The sequence below is a fragment of the Gossypium hirsutum genome, chromosome D10 (genome assembly GCF_007990345.1).
Source record: "Gossypium hirsutum isolate 1008001.06 chromosome D10, Gossypium_hirsutum_v2.1, whole genome shotgun sequence".
Taxonomy (NCBI): domain Eukaryota; kingdom Viridiplantae; phylum Streptophyta; class Magnoliopsida; order Malvales; family Malvaceae; genus Gossypium; species Gossypium hirsutum.
The window spans coordinates 58,931,554-58,955,146 of NC_053446.1; the positions used below are offsets into that span (position 1 = coordinate 58,931,554).

Sequence of the window (23,593 nt, forward strand, 5' to 3'; positions counted from 1 at the left end):
AAGACATTCTGTAACCCTGAAATACTAAGTTTTCCCTTGAGATTTGACAAATCTTTTAACTCCCTTATTTAATATCCCTTATCTTCACCCAACACAAAATTGGATAGTGTTTGAAGATCAGCTAGCTTGCCAACATTACTTGGCATGCCTTCTAATTTATTTGAACCAGTGATATCAAGATGACATAGGTTGACTAAGTTTTCCATCTCCAAAGGTAGCTTCTCAAGGTTTATGCAATTCTTTAATAGAAGGGTTTCTAAATTATAGAGGTTACTTATTGACTCGGGCAAACTTTTAATACTTGTCTGAGAAAAATCTAAGTACCTTAAGTGTTTCAAATTTCCCACAAAATCTGGTAACTCTTCAATCTTATACCCTCTCAAAGAAAGCACCCTTAACCATCTTAACTTCGGCAACAAACATTTTATAACATGATTGGTCACATAACCTCCTCTATCTTTTGACAACCTTAATGGCAAAAATGTTCGTAACTGTTGCGCTTCACAAATGCCCTCAAATTTTTTGATGCCATCAAAAAGATTTTGCATGTAAGATAAGTGGCGAGCGTGCTTAGAAACTTTCTGATTACCCTCCATCCTAAAGCATACTTCTCCAGCAATCGATTGAGCCAAGTCATTAATGAGATCATGCATAACATATCGAGAATTATCTCTGATGGACATTTGCAAAAGAGACCTTGACACTAGATCCCTGAAGTACTTTCGACCCAAATCGTCAATGCATTGTTTATCTTGTGCTTCTTGTAGTAATCCTTGTGCCCTCCATAGCAAGATTATTTCTTCCTCGCCGAACTCGTAGTCCTTGGGAAGAATGGAGCAATATGCAAAACATCGCTTCAAATGTGGAGGAAGATGATGGTAACTCAATTGTAGAGCTGGAATTATACCAGACTGATGTTCTGATAACTTCCATATATCACTTTGTAATATATCTTCCCATGCATCAAGGTCAACATTTGTGCGCAATAGGCCACCAAGAGTTTTAGCAGCCAAAGGCAAACCATTGCACTTTGTCACTATTTTCTCAGCAACTTCCTTTAGGCTTGGATGTCGCCCAAAATCCCTTGCTCCTAATGCATGTTGAGCAAATAAAGTCATACAATCATCATCTGATAAAACCCCTAAAGAATGAGCATGGAAGGCACCCATTGTTGATGAAACACCATGGTTCCTTGTTGTCACAATGATTTTGCTTCCTCGAGTTCTTGTTAAAAAAGGAGATTGCAAAATGGTCCAGACATGATAATTTTCATTCCAGACATCATCTAAAACAATCAAGAATTTTTTCTCCGACAACACCTTCTTTAACTTTTCTTGAACTCTATTCAAATCATTATCTTCGCATGGCTTGGAAGTGACTGATTGCAAGATTTCTTTAGTTATTCTCATAACATCAAAATCATCAGAAACACAAACCCATGCTTTGAGGTTAAAATGATATTGAATGGAAGCATCATTGTAAACAAGCTGGGCAAGGGTTGTCTTACCGATCCCGCCCATTCCAACGATGGGAATCACGAAATTTGCTTCATTGTCACTCTTCAAGAGCAAATCAAGCATTGTTTGTTTGTCTTTATCTCTACCATGAACATGACTTTCAATCTCCACAGAAGTAGGCTGCAATCTTTCTTCTAGTCTTTTGGGTCTCTTGCAATCAATAATTTTAAATTGCAACTGGTTTCTTTGAGGTTCCAAATCTTTCAATTTGGCGGTGATATCTTTTATCTTGGACATCATATCTCTATTAAACAAAACAGCAGTGAATGAATCAGGAATGAGTTTGGGTCTCTTACTCGAGCAACCCCGACGTTCCATCATCAAGTTGCGCCTGCCAATTTCGGTTGCAAACTCGTCCAAAACGTCCTCCACATCATACGCCAAGTTTTGAAGGTTGGTCAACCAGTTTTTCACGGACTTCTCTTTCACCTGTCTCTCTTCAGCATCATCAAGCACTGCACGAATCTCCTTCAGCTCCATGTCCAACTTATGGATCGCCTCTTGAACCTCTTTTCCAGTAGCCAATTGCAGGAGCTCAGACGAGGCTAACTTGTCAAGGAGAAAGTCGAAGACCTTGGAAACAACAACTTCCCGTATGACGGACAAGGCTTCAAGCAATGACATGGTGGTTGTACTGAAAATCAAAGTAAAGGAATACACGAATCAATTGGTAACGACGACAGTTCTTCTATATTTTCTACCTTTGTCATATCAATGCGATAGCCTTCGCCCTACTCACACAATAAATTAATAATAATTGCGAAAACACAATCGGAGTTGATAAGGAACCCACAAAAGAACCTTTGGTAGAGGTGATGATGTTTACATTCAATTTATAATATGTACATGTTCTCCGTGTTGTAATATTTTATCATGTTTTTAATTATTTTTAATACAGTTTCGTCTCTGTTTTACTCATTGATTTTTTGGATCTTTTATTTGAAACCAATTCCTAAAACTAATTGTAAATCTTGGTTGCATCTCCGCCCATGCTGAAGTTGGAAAAAAAGTTTTAAGGTCGGAATTAAATTGTAATTTTTATAATAATAAAAATGTAATTTTATCATTTTAATAACTTATATTTTTATATTTTTTTAAATTTTAAATCAAAATTTTATCATTTTTAAGGATGCTAAAGTATAATTTTACCTTTACTAATTTTAAATTTTAAAAATTTTAAAGGACCTAAATGAAAATAACTTCATTTTATGGGGCCAGGGCCCCTGCCAACCTCCTTAACTACGCCCCTGGCAGAGCCAAAAAATCTTTTTTGGGGGGTCAGAATTAAATTGTATATTTTTACGATAGTAAAAATGCAATTTTATCATTATCTTTCAAAGATAGCTTGAGTTCGATGGTGCAAAATTTTTTTTAAAAAAAAAGAATGATATCAGTAATAAATTGTTAGAGGCAGAGAAGGGTAACATTGTTGGCAAAGGTCGGGGATTTGGTGGTAAAAATGATCTGAGTAAAAGTGGGAAAGTTCTTAATAAAGAACTTTGGGCCGAGTCGATAAATTCAAGACCTCTGGTAATTCTCAAATTTCACTCTCGGATTCCATGGATTTTATGGTTGAGCTTATTAATCTTCAAATTGATACTATTAGTGATTTAGATGCTCCTAAAAGGAATGAGAAAGGTTTACAGGGATCCGCTCTTTCTGATTAATAAGGTTTTGAAAAAAATTTCCTTGTAGTTTCATATGGATTATCTATATTTTCATGGAATTGTCAAAGATGTGCCAATGTTAAATTTCTGCGTATTTTTTGCAAGTATAATTTAAAACATAAGCCAGATATTATCAGTCTTCTAGAAACAAGAGTTAGTGGCATAAAAGATGATAATATTATTGCTAAATTAGGCTTTTGGTTTTCTCATCGTGTGGAAGCTGTTGGATTCTCAGGAGGAATTTGGATAGGTTGGAAAGATTCAGTTTGGTTTGAGGTGGTTCATAACCATCCCAAATTTATTTTGGTCAAAGTCTTCGGCAACTCTCAACAATACTTTATCTTTATCACTTTTGTGTACGGCAACCCTGAAACATAGAAACGAAAAATGCTTTGGGAAGGTCTATATGCTACTATTCTTATTGGAGGGACTCTTTGGTTAGCTATTGGGGACTTTAATGCCATTTTATCTGACAGTGAAAAGAAAGATGGAAGGGTCAGAGAGGTAAGGTGATCGCTATTTAGGGAATTTATGGATACTGCGGTTGTGCATGATTTGGTTTTCGTGACCCTTCCTTTACTTGGCATAAATGGGAGATTTTTGAAAGATTAGACATGGCTATAGGAAACATAGCTTGGCTTAACGAATTTCCTAGAACAATAATTACTCATCTTCCAAGGCTTAAATCTGATCACAGACCACTTCTTTCAATGAGACCAAAGCTTAGAATTCCCAATGAGCGTCCATCCTAACTAGATGGTTAGAGCATCCGAGGTTTCCAGATTTTGTTAAGGATCAATGGGGGTTTCATGGAAACTTGGCAAATTCACTTTTTAATCTTTTTGTAGGTCATTTAAACACTCACGAAGATAGTTGGTGAACAAAATCTTTAGTTTACAAAGAAAGTTGGAGGTTTCTAATTCTAGTTCACTCATTCATTCAGTGATGAAAATCCGTGAAGAGTTGGAACGGAGCTCAAACGCAGAAGTTCAAGCTTGTGAGGGGTATTCGTTAGAGATATCCACTTTCGCCTTACCTTTTTGTTCTATGTATGGAATGGTTGGGATATAGTTTTCATCAAGCCATAAAAGGTGGCCTTTGACGGTCTATTAGATTATCAAAATTTGGCCCATCCCTTTCACATATTTTCTTTACAAACGATCTTGTTATTTTTGGTCATACAGATGCTCAACAGACTCCGGTACTCAAAGACATTCTAGAAACGTTCTGTGGGTATTTTGGGCATTATATCAATGCTCGGAAGACTAAAGTTTATTTCTCCAAAGGAGTGACTGATGCCATGGGGCTATAGTTGAGTGAAACCCTTGGATTTCAGAGGGTTCACAATCTAGGTACATATATGGGTGTTCTTCTCCTTTATGAAAGGATTTTGAAAAGTATTATGCAATTTGTTGTTGATAAGATTCGTAGAAAATTGAATAGATGGGACACTAAGAAGTTACTTATAGCTGGTATAGCTACCTTAGGGCAATTAGTTTTATTATCTGTTCCTAACTACTTCATGCAGTCCATGATGATTCCTAAATATTTGTGTGATGAGATTGAACGCGTTGTCAGATAGTTCATTTGGGGTTCATCTGAAGGTCATCAGAAGGTGTTGTTGGTTAACTCGCTAGGAATCTATTTGTCAACCTTGATCTTGTGGAGGACTTGGTATTAGACATCTAAGAGACCGAAATACTTCGTTCATGATGAAGATAGGGCACAACTTAGTCTCCAAAAAGGATGTTTTATGTGTTCAAGTTCTTAGGTCCAAATATGGTATGAAAAAGGCTTTACCTGATAGGATTTGGCAAGGAAATTGTTCCACTCTTTGGAGAGTTGTCTCAAAGGTTTGACCCTTAATTCGAGAAAATTTGTGTTGGTCAGTTGGTAATGGCAACAACATAGATGTTGGAGAGATCCGTGGATTCCGGATGTGGGCCATTTGATTGATCATATTTCGTGCCATAGTAATATTAACTTAGATTACATGCTAAGTGAAGTGTTAAATGTGAAGAGCTCTTGGAATCTGAATCTTTTTCGTATATGGTTGCCAGAAGGAATTGTTAAGTGCATTGTGAGTATTCCCCCACCTCACCGATCTGCAGGCCCTGACAAGAGTATTTGGACTAAGAACTCAAATGGTATTTTCTTTTTAAAGAGTGCTTACTGGCATATTCAGGAAAGGAATTAGAGACCAAAGGATACACAGTGGAATCTTCCATGGAAATTTTAGGAATCCCAAAAAGTCAGATTCTTCTTATAGCTTGTTTTAAATCAGAAGCCGTTGACTAACGTGGAGCGTGTTAAGAGAGGGATAGGGTATGATAGCTCTTGCGGTATATGTGATTACCATTCTGAAGATATTTTGCATATTACTAGAGATTGTCCGACAGCTAAATAAATTTGGATGCTAGCTCTTCCAAATGGAATTAGTGGACGCTTCTTTGTTGGAAACCTTATCCAGTGGTTAAAGGCTAATTTGCAAAGTAATGCCTGATCAGTTTACAGTGAGGTAACTTGGTCATGTTTATTTGGCTTACTAACCTAGTGAATTTGGAAAAATCGAAATCTTTTTCTTTTATAGGGGGTTCATGGAATACAGGTGAGATAGTTAAAATTTCATATATATGGGCAAAAAAAAATTCTTTTCAAACGTATCTAGGCGGAAGGAACAAAATTCAGCACACTAGACACCAAATAGCTGGATCAGCCTTTGCACTGATGGGGCAGTTCAGTTTGCTTCTGAAAATGCTACAGCGGGGGGAGTCATAAGGAATGGAGACGGAGAGTAAATTATGGGGTACAATAGAAACTTAAACAAGTGTTCACTTTTTTACGTTAAATTATGGGGTATACTTGATGGTTTAACCCTCATCCAAAACATGAGCTATGATAGTGTGAAAATTGAATTTAATAGTACGGAGGCGGTCAAAGCCATTCAGGATTCATCTCCGACAAGTTCGAACTTTGCTCTCATTAGACGCATTCAGTACCTGTTGATGAACGTAAGATCTTGGGTCATTAATCATCTTCCTAGAGAACGTAACAAAACAATTTACTGGTTGGCCAAAACGGCTTTGGTAACAAACCAATGATTGAAGACTTTTGAGGAGATTCCAAGGGAGGTGCTAGCATTTTTTTTACTGTCCTTTCGAGTGACAGTGTCATATAGAGAAGCATTTTGTAGTTAGTTTATTTATTTTCTTTACCTACAAAAAAAAAGGTAAAAAAGCTCTTGAAATCTGATAAAAAAATCAATTAAGTCATTGAGCTTTCAAATTTTAGTAAAAAGCTAAACACTTAAAAAAAATATTTAAAACTTTTATGTTTGAGATGATCTTGGACAATCATTTATTTAGGTTCATTTTAGACTTAAAATTTTTTAAATTATAAAAATTTAAAAAGATATTTTAAAAAGAATATTAAAATTTATAAATATATTGAGTAAAACTCAAAAAGTTCAAAAATAAAAATTATAAAAAATCATTTAAAAATTTAAGTCCATAATATGGACATTATGGTTGGCCAAATTCAATATGAATCTAGATAGCCATTTGTACAGATTTGTTTAGGATGATTTTTCTAAAATATATAAAATTTTTAAAAAATATTAAAAATTATTGTTCTTTAAAAACTTAAGATGTGTATCAATGTTTTGATTGTACTGTACCTTTTAGGTTATATAAAAAATAAAAAAATGATTTAGAGAAAAAATATATCTTTTTATTATTAAATTTAAAAAAGTCTTAAATGTAAAAAAATAATCAAATAATTCGAAGAATGAATAATTTAAAATTTATTAAATTAATATAATTTTTAATAAATTTCAAATTTTTAATGAGCCAAAAATTTGGAAAACTTAAAAAAAAAGAAGAAGCAAGAATAACATAAAAATTGAAGAAGCTTCAAAAGATCAAAAAAAATGACTAAGGGCTGGGGAAAATTGGAAAATTCCAAATATGGAGATTGAATGTGTTGAGGAAGCACATAAAAATCTAAAAGTTGAAGAAACTTTAAGAAATAAAAGATGAGGGTGTAATGTGTTGGTAAAGTTAAAGAAATCTAAAATTTGAAATGAGATGTTTTGAGTTGAAACCAAAAATGGGAAAAAAAATGTTAATAGTAATTAGAAATCTAAAAATAAAATGAGAAATATGAAATAAAAAATAATATGAGAAATTCTCAAAGGGAAATGAGAGAGGAAAAAATAATTTTTAAGGATTTGAGCAATGAATTCTTTTATCCATTTTCATATATCGTGCGAATTGTTGACATCGATTTATTTTTTGTTAAACTTGTAGAATGAAGTGAATTTAACTCATTAATAAGTGAATTAAGTTATGTGATGTGCGAACTACAAATATGGGTGAGTTAAGAGGTGTAAGAACTTGTGCTTCAATATATTTTTCGATACTTAAGTCAATATTTTAACGGAGCGAAATGAAGTTAAAAGAGATGATAAGAGTAAAAATGTGTTTTTGTGTGTTGTATGAGAAAGAAATTGAAGCTTCACATTTATAATAGTTTTACGGGCTGTCAAGATCTAAATATTACTTTATGATTCGTTGATGCAATTTTTCCTATTCTTTAACGATGTTGGCAGTACATTTATCATTTGTTTTTGTTAATTATGTAGCACATTGTTTTTATTGAAGAAAGATGAAATCATCATGTACCACTTGACACTGTTTATGTTTAAAAAAACAAACTATTATTTTTGGGGCTTACATGGATCCAGGTCCATTTTATTTGGGTATTAGTTGTCTCCTCTTTAAACTAGTGGTTTGAAATGAATTTACTTGTTTCAAGTATGCAGTTGTTACTGGGGCAAATAAGGGTGTTAGACTTGAAATATGTAAGCAATTAGCTCAAGATGGGATCATGGTGGTGTTAAGTGCTAGAGATGGGAAAAGAGGTCTTGAAGCTCTTGAAAGTCTAAAATACTCAGGACTCTCGGATTATCTAATTTTTCACCAGTTCGTTGTAGCAGACCCTGAAAGCATTGCTTCTCTGACAGATTTTGTGAAGAAACAATTTGGGAAGCTGGATTTCTTGGTATCAATCATCCAACTTGCATGCCATAATTACCCGAACCCTAATTTTCTATGACAAGATTTTCTTAATACATTCATCTTTTGCAGGTTAACAATGCTGGGATATTAGGTGCAACCTTTTCGATTGCTCCGGTACTGAGGTTTGTTGGCTAAACTACCTTTATAAAAGAAAGCATGTGTCACGACCTAACCTATTGGGTTATGAATACTTAATTGTCTTATTATTTCTCTTTTAACTCAAAAGGAGATAGTAGTTAAGAACTCTGTGTTAGCATTAAAGGTTAATGATTCAAGTTTTGATTATAACACCCTTCTCTCAATTTCTAATGTACTAAAAAAATTTATTATCTAAAGCACGTTTTTAAAGGGCTAAGATCTACTCCATTACTTTTTCATCTTTATGAAAAAATAAAGGAGTGTACTTCTCATATTCAAATCTAATGTATAGTGCACTATAGCTAGAGGTTCATCTGAGAGTGGTAAAACTTTGATAGATTTATAGGTACTCAAAGAAACAATAAAGACATATTCGGATGGGATTGTGTCATGATAGCATGTTACAAATGTAGGTAAACTCGCGTGATATATGGAGTAAAGTGATTGATGGCAATTACGAGTTAGCCGAAGAATGCCTAAAAATAAACTACTATGGCGCTAAATGAACTGCCGAAGCACTTATTCCATTGCTGCAACTATCCAACTTACCAAGGATAGTAAACGTTTCCTCCTCAATAGTCATGCTGAAGGTAGAATCCCTAGTTACTGTTAAATCCTAATTCAGATCATAAGCTTCAAAAACGGTTGATGGAAAAGTTTCTTTGTTACAGGGTAAAGGTGAAAAGCTTAAAGGAGTGTTAACAGGTGTTACAACAGACGAGAAGCTGAATGACTTAATAACCGAGTATCTAAAAGATTTTAAGCAGGGCTTACATGGAAGTTAAGGATGGCCAACCTTAATCTCTGCCTATACTGTCTCAAAAGTAGCACTTAATGCCTACACTAGGATTTTGGCAAACAAGTACCCAAATTTCTACATCAATTGGTAGGGGTGTGTAAAATTTGGGTAAATTAGAAAAAATTCGTTTAACCGACCGAATTCGGTTAATCGATCGGTTAACCGAATTTTTTCGGTCAGGGGTTGGTTAATTATTTTTGATTTTTCGGTTAACGGTGAATTTGGTTCGAAATCGGTCGGTTAACCGAGTTTTTTCGATTTAACAAAAAAAATTAATAAATAAAATTATAATATATAAATAGACCCACTATTCACCTAAACCCAATCTAAACCCAAGTATCCAACCCAACTCAACCCAATCATAAAAATTACAAATAATTTAAAAAATAAAAATAAATTTTTTATTCTTGTTAACTTATAATCTATTCAAAGACTTATGTAATGTTTTTAATTATGTAGTGATTCAATTCGGTTAATTCGGGTAATTCAGTTAATTCGGATAATTCGGTTAATTTTTAACCAAAAATAAAAACATATAATTTTCGGTTAATTCGGTTAACCGACCGAATTAACCGAAAAAATTTTGGTTCGGTTAATTTTTTTGAAAAAATTTCGGTTCGATTAACGGTTAAAAATTTTAAAAAATTGGTTAATGTTATTTCGGGTCGGTTAACCGACTGAACACCCTTATCAATTCGGTTTGCCCAGGATACGCCAAAACTGATATAAACCTCAACACTGGTACAATAACTGCTAAAGATGGTGCTGTGACTCCTGGTAAGTTGGCACTGTTGCCTAAAGGTGGCCCTTCTGGTCTCTTTTTTGTAAAGGGTGAGCCTACAAGTCTGAAACCTTGATGATCGACACTAAGACGACAGTAAAATGAAAATGGACAACAAAATCTGGTTGCGAAATGCAAATTTGTTCTGTAAATTCACACTTTATGTGTGGTTTAATTAGTTACTTGTTCAAGTTATATCTGAAATTTTCTGTTATAAGTTGCAATATATGGCAATTTTAGTTTTAGTTTATCCATCAAAATACCTAGTTTTACCACAAAGATGGTTGCTTTTGATGGGAGTTGATTTTTATGTACAAAAGAGAACTTTCTGCCTCGAAACTGACATTGTCATCCACAGATGCCTGTGTTCATGGGGTGTTGGACATTTAAGAATAATAGTATCTTATTATTGAAAACAACTTTTAATGTTACTGTAGCGACCAAAAAATTTGGCGATGGCGCTAATCGAAGTAATTATTGTAAATTTAAAAATAGAATCTCGATTTTATTTGAAAAAAGAGTCGTCACCGACCTTTTTTCTAGGCGTGATTGAACACCTAATAAATTCTTTTTTTTAAAAGAAAAATTATTTTTAAAATTTTCTAAAAAAAAGAGTCGATTTTAGATCCACGTCAAAATCAAGAGAAAATTAGGGTTCGAGGAGTCGGTTACGCGCGAGGAAGGTATTAGCACCCTCGCGACGCCCAAAATTGGTATCTCGTTAAACGCACGTTGCCTTAATTTTAAAAAATACGAGTTCAACTTAATATTTAATCGTGATCCGATTGAAACTCGAGAAAAAAATTTTGTTTTGAAAACACGAGAATTTTGAAACAATTTTTTTTGAAAACATGAAAAATTTTTAAAACACGAGAATTTTAGAAACACGAAAATTCTTAAAACACGAAAATTTTTGAAAACACGACAATTTTGAAACACGAGAAATTTTTTGAAAACACAAATTTTTTTTGAAACACAATTTTTTTTGAAAACACAGAAATTTGTGAAACACGAGAATTTTTTTTGAAAACACGGAAAGTTTTTTGAAAACATGGAAATTTTTTTTTAAAACACGGAAATTTTTGAAACACAAAGAATTTTTTCAAAAACAAAAAAATTTTTGACACACCGGAATTTTTGAAAGCACGAAGATTTTTGAACACAAAATTTTTTAAAAACAAAACAAAAAATTTGTGAAAACATGGAAAAAAACACGAAAATTTGTGAAAACATGGAAAAAAAATTTTAAACACGAATTTTTGAAAACATGAAAATTTTGAAAACACGGAAATTTTTGAAATAGGGGAATATTTTGAAAAAACGAATTTTTTGATTTTCTTCTTAAAGACGTATCGTATTTAACACGAACCAGTAATATTCACTCAACATAGCGATAAAATTATCGAATTAGTGTCAAACCAATTCAATTTAATATTTAATCGTGATCCTATTAAAACACAAGAAATTTTTTTAAAAAAACACAAGAATTTTTTAATATTTACAATTTTTAAAAGGGCGTATCGTGTTTAACATAAACCAGTGATATTCACCTAAAATAGAGATGAAATCAACGATTTAATGTTAAATCGATTCGTTGCCCTATTTATTGAAATTACTTAAAATTAAATTAAATTAAATTAAATTAAATTAAAAATATAAATACAAAAATATAAAAATGCATAAAGTACCAACAATATTAAAACGGAATAGCATAAAAATACGGACATTAAATTAAAAGTGAAATAAACGAAATTATAAAAAAAGATCCAAACGGAATAGCTTTTTTTTTCTTTTATTCTTTCCCCCTTTTTTTATTTCTTCTTCCTCTTTCTTCTTCTTTTTTCTTCATTTTTTCTTCTCCTTCGGCAGCAGCCCCTTGTGTTGCCGACGACGCTCCCCCCCGCCTGGTGCAACGGCCGACGGCGGCGTGCGGTGGGGCTCTCCTTTCTCCTTCTTTTATTTTTTTTCTTCTTTACTCTTTCTCTTTTTTTTTCTTTTTTTGCCTCTTGTTTGTTTTGCTAGGTATCGGGACGGTGGTGTCGCGGTGGAGGGTGCGGTGGCGCGGCCACGACGGCGGCGGCGGCGGCGGCGGGCCTTTTTTGCTGTTGTTTTTGCTCTTTTTTTTTTGCTCAAAATTTATTTTTTTTTCTTGGTTTTACTTTTTTTGGGGGGTTCCTTGCCTGAAACTTTTGGGGGTTTAAACCCTTTTTATATTTTGATTTTTCTTCTTTTTTGCAGGTAGCAGGTGGCTAGGGGAGAGGGATGCCATGCTTTAGGTCGGCTGCCGCAGTGCAGGTGCGCAACTTGCATTGTGGATGCTAGAAGGACCAAATTGCAAACACAGCAAAACTTTTGGGGTTAAAGTATAATTTTGAGAACGTTTAGGGTTAAAATGTAATTTTAGAAAGTTAAGGGTTAAAATGTAATTTTGGAAAAATTTAGGGGTCAAAAATATAATTTTGAAAAAAATTGACCCGGACAAAATTCAGTGATTACAGTTATTTTAAAAGTTGAATTCCTAGTGGTAAATTTTTAATGGATATAAATAATAAAACTCATAAAGTAAATAATAAGCTTTTTCACCTAAATAATATAAAAAATAAAATTAATAACTAAAATATATGCCCATAACATTATTTACTAAAATGGTATGGTTTTATTGGTGCCTTTGTCAAATTGGCCGTATCGGATTGAAGTGTAATGATTTAAAGTATTCAGGGACTTGATATATAAATTTACCCTTTTGAGTGGCTATCGAAGAAAAAGTGAAAGGGTGCCGCCCGACAGTGTGGCGGCACCAAACCTTAAATGTGACTAATTGCCTTCTAAGTCCTCCTTATTTATTATTTTATTTTTATTCTCCTTCAACTCACTATATTGTGTTTAAACAAGCTCTCAACCTATTTTTGTAGTTAAATAAGGTCTTAACTTATGATTTTTACTCATAAAAGCCCTTTATTTTAATATTAAAGTAAATATATTTTGAATTTCAAGCTCTTATCTTAATTTTTTATTGATGCAATAAAAATTATATACACTTTAACATCAACATAAAATCTAAAAAAGTAATCAAAAATTTCAAAAGAGTAACTAAGAATATCATGTATTTAAGCACTCTCAAGAAATTTTAAATTTTTTTATTTAATAAACTATTCTCATCAAATTCACATGAATATAAAATGTGAATTAGGTTTTTTTTTTAAATAACTTTACTTTGGGTAAAATATATTTACTTTAATATTAAAATAAATGATTTTTATGAATAAAAATCATAGGTTAAGAGCTTATTTAACTACAAAAATATGTTGAGGCCTTGTTTAAACACAAAATAGTGAGTTGAAGGGAAATAAAAAGAAAATAATAAATAATGAGTGCTTAAAAGGTAATTAGCTACGTTTAAAGTTTGATTCACTTTTTTTTCAACAGCCACTCAAAATGATATATTTTCAAACTGAATACTTTAAATCATTGTATTTTAATTCGGTTCCCCAAATTGACAAGCAGCACCAATAAAATAATATCATTTTGATAAATAATTTAATAGGAATATCATTTCAGTTATTAATTTTATTTTTTTATTATTTAAGTAAAAAAAGTCTAAATAATACAAATTTACTCAATTATCACAGACTTTTTGGACTTGACTGGTTAAAAGGCGGCTGGTGGTGGTGGTTAGGTGGGGATTTGGTTGATTTGAAATGTCTTGTTGACTGAGGAACCACAAACCAGGTTGAAGGGTAAGGAGCATTTTCTATATATGAATCTCTAAAACCCAGTGCTTTATCATAACATCATTTTCAAACCTCCCGACTAGAGAGGGTCTTTTCAATGGCAGACGAAGTGACCAAGAGGTACTACTTTTTTCTTCACAGACCATGATACGTCTTTTCAATGTTTCTTCAAATTCCATGCTGTTGATGTCTTTCTTTTAGGCTTGGAAAATAGAGTGAGATAGGGTTTTGTAGTTGGTGAACTAGGCTCTGTGGCTATCTTTGCTGGAGGGGTGAGTTAAGACTGTTGGGATGCTTTCTTATGCTTAATTCGGTATTTTAGTACAAAATAAGAGTAAAAATATATGTGGAAGATGTTAAAGCTTAGCATTTATAATCTATTTATGGGTTACTCGAATCTGAATTTTGTTATTTTATTGGCTAATTTAACTTTTCTTATTATCTTGCGATGTTAGTAATACATTTTTTGGTCACCCAAATTAATTTTTTTTAATTTAGTCACTCATCTTTTCGAAATAAAATATTTTAGTCACTATCTCATTAGTTGTTATTAGATAAGTGACGGGAAGCTGACATAAAACTTTTTTTTATTGGTCTAATAACAAATTTAACTCTCCAATATTTACAAATTCTATTAATTTAATCTTAAATTTAAAAAATTCTACAAATAGAATCAAATGCATAGTTGGATAGCTATTTTTGTAGTTTACCTAAATACGATTAAGTCCCTCGAAAAAAAAAACACACTCAATTGAACTCTCATATATTCAAATTGCTGTTCAAAAATTTTTTTTTTAAATAAATCAAAATTAAAAAATATTTTAAAATGTTACAATAACAATGAATCTTTGAATCTAAAGAACCACTTATCTAAGTTGGTTCTAAATTTGAAATTTTTTAAATCATATATATTTAAATTTTAAAAAAAAAGTTATAAATTTATAAAAAATAATAAAAATTATAAAAAAGTCATTTAAGAGTTTAAATCCAAAATGAATCTAGACATGTAAGTTGTCTAAATTCAATCTAAATCTAAACGGTAATATATCCAAATTCGTTCAAGATAATTTTTTAAAATATTAAAAATTATTTTTCTTCGTGTAGAATTGACACCACAAAATCAAGGTCACAGAATAATGATCACTACATCATTGTCGCAGAATTGTTCTCCTTAATTGTGTAAAGTATTTTATTTGTTGAAGAAAATGAATTCATTACGTGTCACTTGACAATGTTTATGTTAAACAAATAAAGTATTATCTTTGGGGCTTACATATATCTAGGCCCATTTTATTTGAGTATTAACTGCCTCCTCTTTAAACTAATGGTTTGAACTAAATACGAGTGTGTTTTAAATAAAATGAATTGTAACTGGATTCAAAGTTGGGATATCTAAAATGAATTGGAGCACTTTATCTCCATCTGTTCAATCTGTTGTTCAAGACCATCACATGAATTATCAAAATTGTCTTCCATTTCAGTAGGTGATGTCTTTTTCTCCAAATTAGTCCAAGTTGGCGTGTTTTCTATTGTACTGTTAGAAAACTATAGATAGTCTTGTGACCATTCTTTTAGATCTGATATGTTTGACTGGTAGTCTTCCAATGCTTTCTTCAACTGTTCGTGATAAGATGTCGGTGGTTCAATTTTTATATCCCATGGTGCTAATGTATCTTCTAGAGGCCATATATCTGCTGGAATAATTCTATTTACCTAGCCTCCAGAAGATACATTAGCACCATGGGATATAAAGATTGAACCACTGACACCTTATCAAAAATAGTTGAAGAAAGCATTGGAGACTACCATTCAAACATACCAGATCCAAAAGAATAGTCACAAGACTATCAATGGTTTTCTAGCAGTGCAATAGAAAACACGCCAGCTTGGACTAATTTAGAGAAAAAGACATCACCTATTGAAATGGAAGACAATTTTGACAATTCACGTGATGGTCTTGAACAATAGATTGAACAAATGGAGATAAAGTGCTACAGAGCTAAAGAAGAAAAAGTAAAGATGATAAAAGAACTAAACCTCGCTTCTGATATTAGCATAGACTATGAAAGTGATTAGATGTTTTACTATATTTGTTTGTTATATGAGTCATAAAAGTAGTTTTGTTTCTTATGTAAAAGTATAAGTAAAAAAAAGTAGGTTTGAAAGTCATAAAAGTATGAGTCAAAAAGGTTGTTTGTTTGTTATGAAACGGAGATTCCTCCTTATCATATTCGCCTGTAAAAATAGTCTTAGGGATAAATATGAGTCAAAAAGGTTGTTTGTTTGTTATGTAAAGGAGAGTCCTCTTTTTCATATTCGTTTGTAAAAATAGTCTTAGGGATAAGTCAAAAAAAAAACCTCATTCTCCATGTTTTCCTATATAAGGCAAAACAGTTCTCAGTTGTAATCATCGAGGAATTTCTAAATAAAATACGAGTGTGTTTTAAAAACATGTTTTTCTTCTAAATATTTTCTGTTCTCTTTCTGATCAACATAGCCCAATCTTTAAAAGAAAATCTCCCATGAGTTTAATTGTATGATTTGTGCTTGCCATAAAATGGATCCTGCACAACAGAAATTAAACTTAGACCAGGGATACTAATTGATATTGGATTTAAGGAAGTATTCAGAATTAATGGTTTGACAACTAAAAGGCAGTTCCTATTTTGTGGCCAAAGAGGAGAAAAGCCCTATTTTTGGCATAGCATACTTGTTAAATCCATTAATTTCAGATATCTCGGCCTTGAATTTGTTTTACATATTTTTTGAAGGATTACAACCAAGAAATGCTTCCAAAGATATCTGTTTTACATATTTCAAAAGAAATTTGCTTATTTCAGGTATGCAGTTGTCACCGGGGCAAATAAGGGTATTGGACTTGAAATATGTAAGCAATTAGCTCAAAATGGGATCACGGTGGTATTAACTGCTAGAGATGAGAAAAGAGGTCTTGAAGCTCTTGAAAGTCTACAACACTCTGGTCTCTCAGATTATCTAATTTTTCACCAGCTCGATGTAACAGACCCTGAAAGCATTGCTTCTCTGGCAGATTTTGTGAAGAAACAATTTGGGAAGTTGGATATCTTGGTACCAATTATCCACCTTATATGCCATAATTAGCATAACAGATTTTCTATGACAAGATTTTCTTAAAACATTGATTTTTTTTACAGGTTAACAATGCTGGGGTATTTGGTGCAACCTTTTTGGTTACTCCTAGTACTGAGGTATGTTGGCTAAATTACCTTTATTACAGAATGCCTGTGTCACGAACTAACCTATTGGGTCATGAATACGATATTGTCTTAAAGTTTTACCATCTAACGCGTGTCTTCACATATTCGAATCAAACGTAAAGTGCACTATAGTAAAGGCACTGCTGAGGGTGGTAAAACTTTTATAGATTTATGGTTACTCAAACGAACAATAAAGACATAATCGGATGGGGTTGTGTCATGACAGCTTGTTACAAATGTAGGTAAATTTGAGTGATATACAGAGTAAAGTGACTGATGGCGATTACGACTTATCCGAAGAATGCCTAAAAATAAACTACTATGGCGCTAAAAGAACTGCAGAAGCACTTATTCCATTGCTGCAACTATCCGACTTACCAAGGATCGTAAATCTTTCCTCCTCTGTAGTCATGCTGAAGGTAGAATCCCGAGTTCCTGTAAAATCCCATTTCAGATCATAAGCTTCAAAAACAGTTGATGGAAAAGTTTCTTTGTTACAGGGTACAGGTGAGAAGCTTAAAGGAGTGTTAACAGGTGTTACAACAGAGGAGAAACTGAATGACTTAATAACCGAGTATCTAAAAGATTTTAAGGAGGGCTTACATGGAAGTAAAGGATGGCCAGACTTCATCTCTGCCTATACCGTCTCAAAGGCAGCACTTAATGCCTACACAAGGATTCTGGCAAACAAGTACCCGGATTTCTGCATCAACTCTGTTTGCCCTGGATATTGCAAAACTGATATAAACCTCAACACTGGTATCATAACTGCTGAAGAAGGTGCTGTGACTCCTGTTAAGTTGGCACTGTTGCCTAAAGGTGGCCCTTCTGGTCTCTTTTTTGTGAAGGGTGAGCCTGCAACTCCGGAACCTTGATGATCAACACCAGGACGACGCCAACAATGCAATCTCAACTTAGATGAAATGCAGCAATAAAATGAAAATGAACAACAAATCTTGTTGCGAAAAGCAAATTTGTTCTGTAAATTCTCACTTTATGTGGGTCAATTATACTAGTGTGTGGTTTAGTTCGTTATTTTTCACGTTATATCTGAAATTTTGTGTTACAAGTTGTAATATGGGAATGGACCAACGTTTCAACATAAACATATATATGGGAGTATTGGTTTTAGTTTCTCCATTAAAATACTTAGTTTTATCACAAAGATGGTTGCTTTTGATGGGACTTGATTTTTATGAACGAAAGAGAACTTTCTGTGGGTCCTTGCCCGCTGCTTGAAATTGAAAGAGAACTTTCTGTGGGTCCTTGCCCGCTGCTTGAAATTGACATTGCTGCCCACACAAGCCGGTTTCGTGGGGTGTGTTGAACCGCGATTTGGATATCTCTTTGGGGGATTATTATATACCACAAAAAAAAAAGGGACACGAAGAGCAAAACTTGAGAAAAGATCTGATTTTTCAACCTTGTTTATTTTCTGTTATTGTAGACATTCAACTTTTAACCAAATCTGTAAAAGCTGATATCTCCAGCAGCAAAGAGAGTTTCCTTGTAGTTTACAGGGATCCGCTCTTTCTGATTAACAAGGTTTTGAAAAAAATTCCTTTTAGTTTTTTATGGATTATCTATATTTTCGTGGAATTGTCAAAGATGTGCCAATGTTAAATTTTGTGTATTTTTCGCAAGTATAATTTAGAACATAAGCCAGATATTATCAGTCTTCTAGAAACACGAGTTAGTGGCATAAAAGCTTATAATATTATTGCTAAATTAGGCTTTTGGTTTTCTCATCGTGTGGAAGCTATTGGATTCTCAGAAGGAATTTGGATAGGTTGGAAAGATTCTGTTTGGTTTGAGGTGGTTCATAACCATCCCAAATTTATTTTGGTCAAAGTATTCGGCAACTCTTAACAATACTCTATCTTTATCACTTTTGTGTATGGCAGCCCTGACAAATAGAAACGAAAAATGCTTTAGGAAGATCTATATGCAGCAAAGAGAGTTTTTCTCTACTTTCTCCACAATATCAATGGCAGAAGTAACAAAGAGGTACTGCATTTTTTGTCTGTCTTCACACACCAGCTATATATGTTAAGTTTTCAACTCTCTGAACCAATTTTCTTCAACTTTCTTCTCAGATATGCAGTGGTTAGTGGTGCAAACAAGGGAATTGGATTGGAAATATGTAAGCAGATGGCTTCAAAAGGAACCATGGTTGTTTTAACAGCTAGAGATGAGAAGAGGGGTCTTGAAGCTGTGGATAAGCTGAAAGATCTTGGCCTGTCTGATAATGTAGTTTTTCATCAGCTTGATGTTGCAGACCCTGCTAGTGTTGCTTCTTTGGTGGATTTCGTCAAAACACAATTCGGAAAGCTTGATATCTTGGTATTTTTTCATCAAAACGCTATATTTCTTTTTTTAGTTTACTTCTTTCCAAGTTCATAATTTGACTGTTGTCACTTGTGCAGGTGAACAATGCAGGGATTGGTGGCGTCAAAGGTGATTTTGAAGCTCTTAGAGCTGCAGGCTTTGGTAAGGTAGTCTCCTATCAATCCACTTGGTTTCCATTAACCACAGTAGAGAATTGTCTCTTCAATCCGTGGTTAATGTTTGAGAGATTCGAAGAGATTGCAGATGATGGGATTTTAATCCCTGAATTCATTGAGTGTCGCATTTTAACTATAGCATCATAAGTTAACTAAGTTAAGCCATGGATCTATGTTTTTCCGATACTAGACTATAGCAGGTTAGCCTTTTGGAATTTGGATGGACCTAATAATCCCACACTTGGTTTAGTATCAACTCTTTATCCTAAACATATTTCTTGATTGCTTGGGGATTATAGCTACTAAGTGGTAAGTATTTAGTGATAGAAAGTTTATCCAAAAGAACTATCCTGAATGCTCAAAGATGTTTTAGAACACCTCTTGTAAATGAGTAAGCTTCTTCCTCCTTGATACAGCCTGGTGCACAACCAAACTGGGGTAGTCTGCTGACTCAATCACCAGAGTTATCCGAGCAATGCCTTCAAACAAACTACTACGGCGCCAAAAGAATGTGCGAATCACTTATTCAGCTTCTCCAGCTATCCAGTTCACCGAGAATTGTAAATGTTTCTTCTTCTATGGGGAAGTTAAAAGTAAGAAGATGAAAATAATCAATTGCTGGTATCATCGGTTTCAGCCTAAATTTTCTTCTTGTGTCTCAGAATGTATCGAACGAATGGGCAAAAGCAGTCCTGAGTGATGTTGGGAATCTTACAGAAGACAAGGTGGATGAGATATTGAGCCAGTATATGAAAGATTTCAAGGAGGGTTCATTGCAAGAGAAGGGTTGGCCTGCTTTTATGTCAGCCTACATACTGTCTAAAGCAGCCATGAATGCCTACACAAGGATCCTGGCTAAGAAATATCCCAATTTCATCATCAACTGTGTCTGCCCTGGCTTTGTGAAAACAGACATGAACTTCAATAGTGGGATCTTAAGTGTTGAAGAAGGTGCAGAGAGTCCTGTGAGATTAGCATTGTTGCCTAATAATGGCCCTTCTGGTCTCTTCTTTGCTAGGAAAGAAGAGTCAGAATTTTAATCAAAGCTTGCTTGATTCAAGTAAGTTAAGCTTGTGAAGATGTGTTTTGAGTGTTGTGTGGTTGGCGTGTAAAGTTACAGAAAACTCTAATAAAAGCATTTGGAAGAATAAGAGTTATGATATTTGTACAATAATAATGTAATCCACATAGCTTGTAACCAGACATGCAATGATCTAATTGGCCAAAATATTTGTCAACAATATTATTGTTCTTGTTGCAGTTTCAAGCTCTGAAGATACTGGAACAATGCTAAGTTGTAGCGTTTTATCCGAGTAATTTGTCAAAATGGTGAAAACTTGTCAATTCAAAACTTGCAATTGAAAGCACTATTGTATCACGATTCTTTGACTATAATCTAAGAGAAACAAGTCGGCTTTTGGCGATCATTGCATATACAAAAACAGGATTAAACCAAATTAGGATCAAATCCTCTTATAAAAACAAATAAATGCATACTAGTGGTTTCACAACTAACAAGACTAGACTTTTTGATTGTTGCCAAAATTAAGCTTTGTTACAAATGACACGGTATTTATCCAAAGGAGCAATGTTTAGTTGGAAGCTTAGCACAGAAAAGCTAAGTCTATAACATTGCTACTTGAGAAAAAGCTTCATATGAACATTATGGCAGTCTCAGAACCTTGAATCTACACTCATTCAATGTATTTCGTTATGGCAAAACAGAACTGTCACTATGATAACATTTGTATAAACCGTATTATTTGTAATGGATTAGCCGAGCAAGTTTGTTTGGTGAATTGAGCACTCAAATGCAGTCAAAGGGAGAGTCTAACCAGCAACATAGACAAGTTGCCACAAGTGCAACTTGAGCCAAATGGATAAAATTCTCAATTGAAGTTATATGCCCTCTTTGCTGAACTGACTGTGTTAGAGAGAAGCATTGCTATTGTCATAGGACCTACACCCCCTGGAACTGGAGTAACGGCTGCAGCAATCTTGCAGGCCTCGTCATAACAAACATCTCCAACTAACCGATATCCTCGAGGACTACTTGCATCCTTTCACATGGAACAACATATTACTTGTCAGTTAACCGAGGGGAGAAGGGATTCCAGAAAAAAAGTGAGCGACTCTAAAGTGTCACTAACCAAGTCAGAAGAGGGCACAAATAAGAAAGACAAGAATGAAAAAGTCCACCAACCTCAACTGGATTTATTCCAACATCAATAATAACAGCACCTGGCTTTATCCAGCTACCTCTCACCATATTTGGCTGTCCCACAGCAGATATTATGATATCTGCCTGTCTTGTAATTTCCTCAGGATTCTTGGTTCTAGAATGGACAATAGTTACAGTAGCATCTTCCCTCTACCAATATCAAGACACTGTTAGGGGGTAAAAAGAAATAAGAAATTATGTGTCCAGAGATAATACAAATGAGTAGGAGAAGAGTCATTACTTGCAGTAACAGAGCTGCAGGCATTCCAACGATATTACTCCGGCCAATGACAACAGCCCTCTTTCCTTTAATATCAACACCATATCTATGCAATAGTTCTATGCATCCTTTAGGGGTACATGGAACGAACATGGGTTCTCTACCTCGCATGGCAAGACGACCAATGTTCAATGGGTGGAAGCCATCCACATCTTTCTCAATCATAACAGCATTTAAAATGTTCTGCTCATTCATATGCTGGTGGAAATCCATGAAGCAGAATTAAGAGCCATGATTGCTTTCAAGCATGCAAACCCCATATACTACATATAGTATGATTGACATAAAGAGGATAAACATGCAGGTTTTCAAAATTAGATTAGAATCATACAGAAGGTAGAGGCAATTGAACAAGGATGCCATGAACCGAAGGATCACCATTGAAGTCAGAGATATACTTGAGAACTTCTTGCTCAGAAGCCTCATTAGGTAAATTTACTTCAAAGGACTTAATCCCTACAGATTCACAAGCTTTTTCTTGTTCCGCACATAAGTAGCAGAGTCCTTCCTATCCCCAACTAGAATAACGGCTAATCCAGGAACAACTCCAATTGCTTCCTTCAGCTTTGTTACTTCAGCACTTATTTCTTCTCTTATTTGCTTTGCCACTGATTTCCCATCGATCACCTTAGCGGATGGCTCAGCAGCCATTGAAGCTGTATAACAACAAACCAAAACCAGCCTTAATGATCCCATATTCCCATTTCCATATGAAAATTACTGTGATAAAATATTTAAGCCCTCGTAATGCAGTCTGAGCGTTTGACGAAATGCGACAATGACAGAAAATAACATAAAAGAAAAATTATAACAATATATAATATAACAAACTGAAAACTTCCGAAAATTTCCCATACCTGTAATGAAACGAGAAGAACGTGGAGCGTGGAGAGAGAGGGCTCGAGGAAGGGCAGCGGTATGTGAGAAAACATGAAGTGGACCCACAAACCGGCGAAGGAAAACGAGACTATTGCTGAAACGGGTAAAGGAGAGGCGATGGACGGAGGCAGCGGAAGAAGGATCAGATAATATCATGGACGCCATAGTGTTATGAGTCCAGAAACGACGGTGGAGTAAACTAAACGTTGCGTTGGTATTTTTAGGGCCGCACTTGAAATGCAGAGATAAAGACGGAAAAGGGAGCTGATTCTCAGGTTTTCACTTTGCAAGTGGCTTTGGCGGCGCTACTCTGCACTGCTCGTTTATTTTTGTTTTATTTATTTGGTTTAAAAAATGTGAACTTTTTCATTAGTATCAATTTGTTTTTATTTTGGGTTTAGGCCTAACCAGTTGGGGCTTTTGGTTTTGGGTATAAAATGGGTTATAGGATTTTGAGTTTTAGTTTAATATATATATTATATTTAACAAGTATGTTAAGGTAGTTAATTTGATTTTAAATATTTTAAAAGTCAAAATTAAAATTGACCCGAAATCACCATCCAAACTTACATTGAAAATCTATACAAATTAAATCGCATCAGTTCGATCAGTTTGGATAATTTTATTCGAGCTTACACTAATAAAATTAGAAAAAAAACGAAATTCCTACTAACTTATACTTTTAAGTACTAGCAAGCATGGTAAGAAAACACAATACAAATATAAGATTAAGAACATATTAAAAGTGTTGTTAACTCAAAT

The 23,593-nt window shown here is 33.9% G+C and overlaps 4 protein-coding genes and 1 pseudogene across 10 annotated transcripts; 3 read left to right on the forward strand and 2 right to left on the reverse strand.

The window, feature by feature from the left end:
* Positions 1 to 63: 63 nt before the first annotated feature.
* LOC107915569 (putative disease resistance RPP13-like protein 1) lies at positions 64 to 2,288 on the reverse strand. The gene has a single exon (XM_016844711.2). The coding sequence runs from the start codon at positions 2,139 to 2,141 to the stop codon at positions 69 to 71; it is 2,073 nt and encodes a 690-aa protein (XP_016700200.2). The 5' UTR covers positions 2,142 to 2,288; the 3' UTR covers positions 64 to 68.
* Positions 2,289 to 7,984: 5,696 nt separating this feature from the next.
* LOC107915568 ((+)-neomenthol dehydrogenase-like) lies at positions 7,985 to 10,304 on the forward strand (annotated as a pseudogene).
* Positions 10,305 to 13,609: 3,305 nt separating this feature from the next.
* On the forward strand, positions 13,610 to 18,078 carry LOC107915704 ((+)-neomenthol dehydrogenase). The gene is made up of 5 exons (XM_016844836.2): positions 13,610 to 13,831; positions 16,552 to 16,798; positions 16,885 to 16,938; positions 17,190 to 17,366; positions 17,448 to 18,078. Exons 1-5 carry the CDS (start codon positions 13,809 to 13,811, stop codon positions 17,820 to 17,822), a joined length of 876 nt encoding a protein of 291 aa, XP_016700325.1. The 5' UTR covers positions 13,610 to 13,808; the 3' UTR covers positions 17,823 to 18,078.
* A 45-nt stretch (positions 18,079 to 18,123) lies between these two features.
* Positions 18,124 to 20,608, forward strand: LOC107915703 ((+)-neomenthol dehydrogenase). Of its 7 annotated transcripts, none has more exons than XM_016844833.2 (6): positions 18,124 to 18,736; positions 18,852 to 18,954; positions 19,044 to 19,290; positions 19,374 to 19,442; positions 19,868 to 20,044; positions 20,114 to 20,608. In XM_016844833.2, exons 2-6 carry the CDS (start codon positions 18,893 to 18,895, stop codon positions 20,489 to 20,491), a joined length of 933 nt encoding a protein of 310 aa, XP_016700322.1. In that variant the 5' UTR covers positions 18,124 to 18,736; positions 18,852 to 18,892; the 3' UTR covers positions 20,492 to 20,608. The 7 variants fall into 7 exon arrangements, with proteins under 7 accessions (XP_016700322.1, XP_016700323.1, XP_040959381.1 ...); XM_016844834.2 differs by having other exon boundaries at positions 18,266 to 18,762; XM_041103447.1 differs by having other exon boundaries at positions 18,268 to 18,736; positions 19,868 to 20,011.
* A 294-nt stretch (positions 20,609 to 20,902) lies between these two features.
* Positions 20,903 to 23,252, reverse strand: LOC121203067 (bifunctional protein FolD 4, chloroplastic-like). Its single transcript, XM_016844830.2, is given in 6 exon segments — positions 20,903 to 21,511; positions 21,655 to 21,822; positions 21,914 to 22,150; positions 22,284 to 22,429; positions 22,432 to 22,608; positions 22,810 to 23,252. Coding segments are annotated over 6 exon segments (1,086 nt in total). The 5' UTR covers positions 22,997 to 23,252; the 3' UTR covers positions 20,903 to 21,340.
* Between the last annotated feature and the right edge of the window lie 341 nt (positions 23,253 to 23,593).